The 3112-nt window shown below is 35.1% G+C and overlaps 1 protein-coding gene across 1 annotated transcript in view; it reads right to left on the bottom strand.

The window, feature by feature from the left end:
* Positions 1-1371: 1371 nt before the first annotated feature.
* SREK1IP1 (SREK1 interacting protein 1) overlaps positions 1372-3112 on the bottom strand; it is a 10033-nt gene continuing 8292 nt past the window's right edge. The window contains exon 5 of the mRNA XM_085322422.1: positions 1372-1984. Coding sequence (XP_085178548.1) covers positions 1795-1984 — 190 coding nt within the window. The 3' untranslated portion in view covers positions 1372-1794. The remainder of the gene's footprint in view (positions 1985-3112) is intronic.

Here is a 3112-nt window from a genome sequence, read left to right on the forward strand (position 1 = left end):
TTTTTTACCTGCTCTGCAGCTCCACTAATAGCCACAGCAACATTAAGACAACTAGAATGAACAAGAGTGACAAAAGCCATTAAATTAGTACTGCAGAAAGAAATGCTTATTATACTATTCCTTCTCTGTCTTATGTACAGGCATCAGCTAATTAAGGAGTCTAATCTTTATTATCCAAGCCCATCACAAGAAATGATAGTGCTAACATTAAGAATTAGAGATCGGATCAAAGAAAAACAGATGCAAAGACTCTTTCCATCTTCTACTGAAAGACCTACTTAGAAGGTTACACATTATTTTTCCTCTGTTCTGCAGCTTCCATGAATCTGTCACTGTGTGATGTTTACTATCACAGCTTCAACAGCAGAAGTAGCATTGCCTATTAATTAAGATACTAGCTTTACAAAGCTTTTTGTACTGAGTCAATGCTTTATCCTACTTAGAAAAAAAATAAAGTGGGTATAAAGAATGAAAGCTTTCATTCTCAAGGAAGCTTAGRTGTCACTCTCCCTCATCTTTTGACCGCTGTGAAGTTTAAGCAGCAGCTGTATGCCTAGCTGCTCAGGCAGAAGCAGTTCCATGCCTTAGCAAAAAACAAATTTACAGGCATGAAGGGAATTCTCAAGAAAATGTAAATACAGGCAATGTGAGGTTTAGACATCCCAGGAATAGTAACATGCATTCGAGYTGAGCAGATTTTAGGTGTGTCTGTCTTTTTTGAATCTGTTCCTTATACTGGTGCAAGGTATTTGAACACGCTGGCATCCAGGTCTTACAAAATTTTGACTTGCTTATCCTAACTCCTCTATAGCAAATGGTAAATTTTATTACCAACTTCAATAGGATAGATTGTTAATTTACATAAGGGGAAAAAAGTTTTCAGTGCAGGGGGGTTGTTAGAATAAATGCACACTTCAAGATTCTTGTCAAGTGTCAGTCTTTGGGTTTGCTCTGTTTAGATTTGTATAAGCATTAATCAACACATACTATATAAATACAGCACTTAAATTATCGTAAACAATCTTGCTACATAGGTTTCTACTGTTAAGAAGTGGCATTTTATATCCTTCTTAAAAAGATGAAGTAGCTGTAAATGCAAAAGAACAGAACCTAGGCAGAACAGAAGGACTATGAAAGATCCATAGGTTCTGTTTGTTTTTGTTTATTTTCAGATTACTCACACAGTGATCTTGCCAAAAGAACGTGTATTTGTATATTACAAAAATCTATTACTAGATCAATTTCAGAAGATTACTTTGAAGGAGCAATCTCCATCAGGTCCTTATCTCCTGTTCTTTCCCCTCTCCCAACTCACACTATTGGGAAAGACTATCCCTCATTTGCACTTATTGCATAGTATACATAGGTAGACAGTGTTATATAAAACATTTATTTAAAGAATAAAATAATAGAAAGTCTTATTTAAATTTCCAAATTTGATTTAACAGTTCCAATGCAAAGCCTATTTAAGTCTGAACCCTTCTACACAATTACTTGCAAACTGAAGTTTGCCATATCTTAGGATAAAGGATTCAAAATACAAGTAATAAAACTGAACTATGAGTCAAACAAGTCCAACTCGCATGGTTGGGTAATAATAAACTTGAAGAATAGATTCTTTTCCCAAATCATCCATTTAATAATCTGAAGCACTGATATTTGCAAATAGATTTCTTCAAAAATATATATATGTATCATTTTAAAACAACAGAATTGCAAAGCATAAATAGGTTATATTTCAAAGGAAAAGCATCCTAGTCTCAATGGAAGCAGAAGCAAAAACAGGCCAGCACCTCAGTCACTACTAGAACTGTCTGAACTATCAGAAGATGAACTTTTTTCCTTTCTTCTCTTCTTTTTCTCCTTTTTGTGATGTTTTCCTTTCTTAGATTTATTCTTTTTTTCTTTTTTCTTTTCTTTTTTTTGTGATTTTTGTTTTTTTGATTTTGGTTTATCCTCTTCAGCTGCACTTGATGAGGAAGATCTAGTGGAAAAAAAATACAGATTGACAAGTAATCAGAGGAAGAAAAGTGAACTAGTACCTATATAATATCATAAGTTTAATTTAGTGTGGACTTCATACAGTAGTATCTATCGGAAAGCTTATAACCATCTAAGTTTTCAACCTTAACAGAAACACTCAAGAGTACACACCTCAAGAAAACAGAGTGAAAGCATGACAATAAAAACATTACAAGTAATGCCTTCAGACAAATCTTAATGTATTTCTCATATAAAAAAGTTAAGAGAAACAGGTATGACAAGCTGAATGATCTAACACCTGATAACATTTGTCTCTAAGAAAGAGCGATTAGGGGAGAGATTATATACATACAAGAATTAAGATGACAATAAAAGGGAAGTCCTGCTTATTTTACCCAAGAATGCAGTTTTATGGTATTGTTTACAAGATTAACTATTACTTGCATGTAAAGACTATAGCAAGCACTCTGACTCCTCCACACTGTCTTTATAATTACAGGTTGGAGTTACAGCATGTAAATAAAGAAGGGGAAAAATGCCAGTATGACGAGTATTAAATCCTGTTTCTTTATGCTTACTTTGTTTCGGAAGAATGTGTTATTGYGGCATCCAAACAGATTACACATTTCCTGGCTCTCAGTGCAGAGATTATCTTATCAACAGTCCTAACAGCCAGTGGATAGTCTCATCTAAAAATCAATCAGCAGGCCCAAATTCAGATGCAGAGTATGTGTATTATGACATTTTCTTTTGAAACTGGAGTAACAATTTGTTTAGCTTCTAAAGCAAGAGGAGTGTTTAAACTCAGCACATTTTAACTAAATCTGCAAAGATGCTTTCTTACTGAGTTGTGTGTCACTCAAAGGAAGGAAGATCTTAGAGTTGGTGAACTCCATATTAGCCCCTCCACATGACTAAGCTGGGGATCTCAGGGCTGCCAACCATAGACTTGTTCTGGTTGTTCTTCCACCACATCCTGGGATCCCTCAGGTGTGGAGCAATCAGTGGGAGCACTGCTATATCAGAACTGCAGGCCTTCAGAACTTCCACGCCTTGCTAGATTTTCAAAGTTTCATGGTCCTAAAGCTATGGCAGAAAGCCTGGTGACATTACTGCCATTCAAAAAAAA

Source organism: Rhea americana, unplaced genomic scaffold (genome assembly GCF_003343005.1).
Source record: "Rhea americana isolate MKP2758 unplaced genomic scaffold, rheAme1 scaffold_77, whole genome shotgun sequence".
Lineage (NCBI taxonomy): Eukaryota > Metazoa > Chordata > Aves > Rheiformes > Rheidae > Rhea > Rhea americana.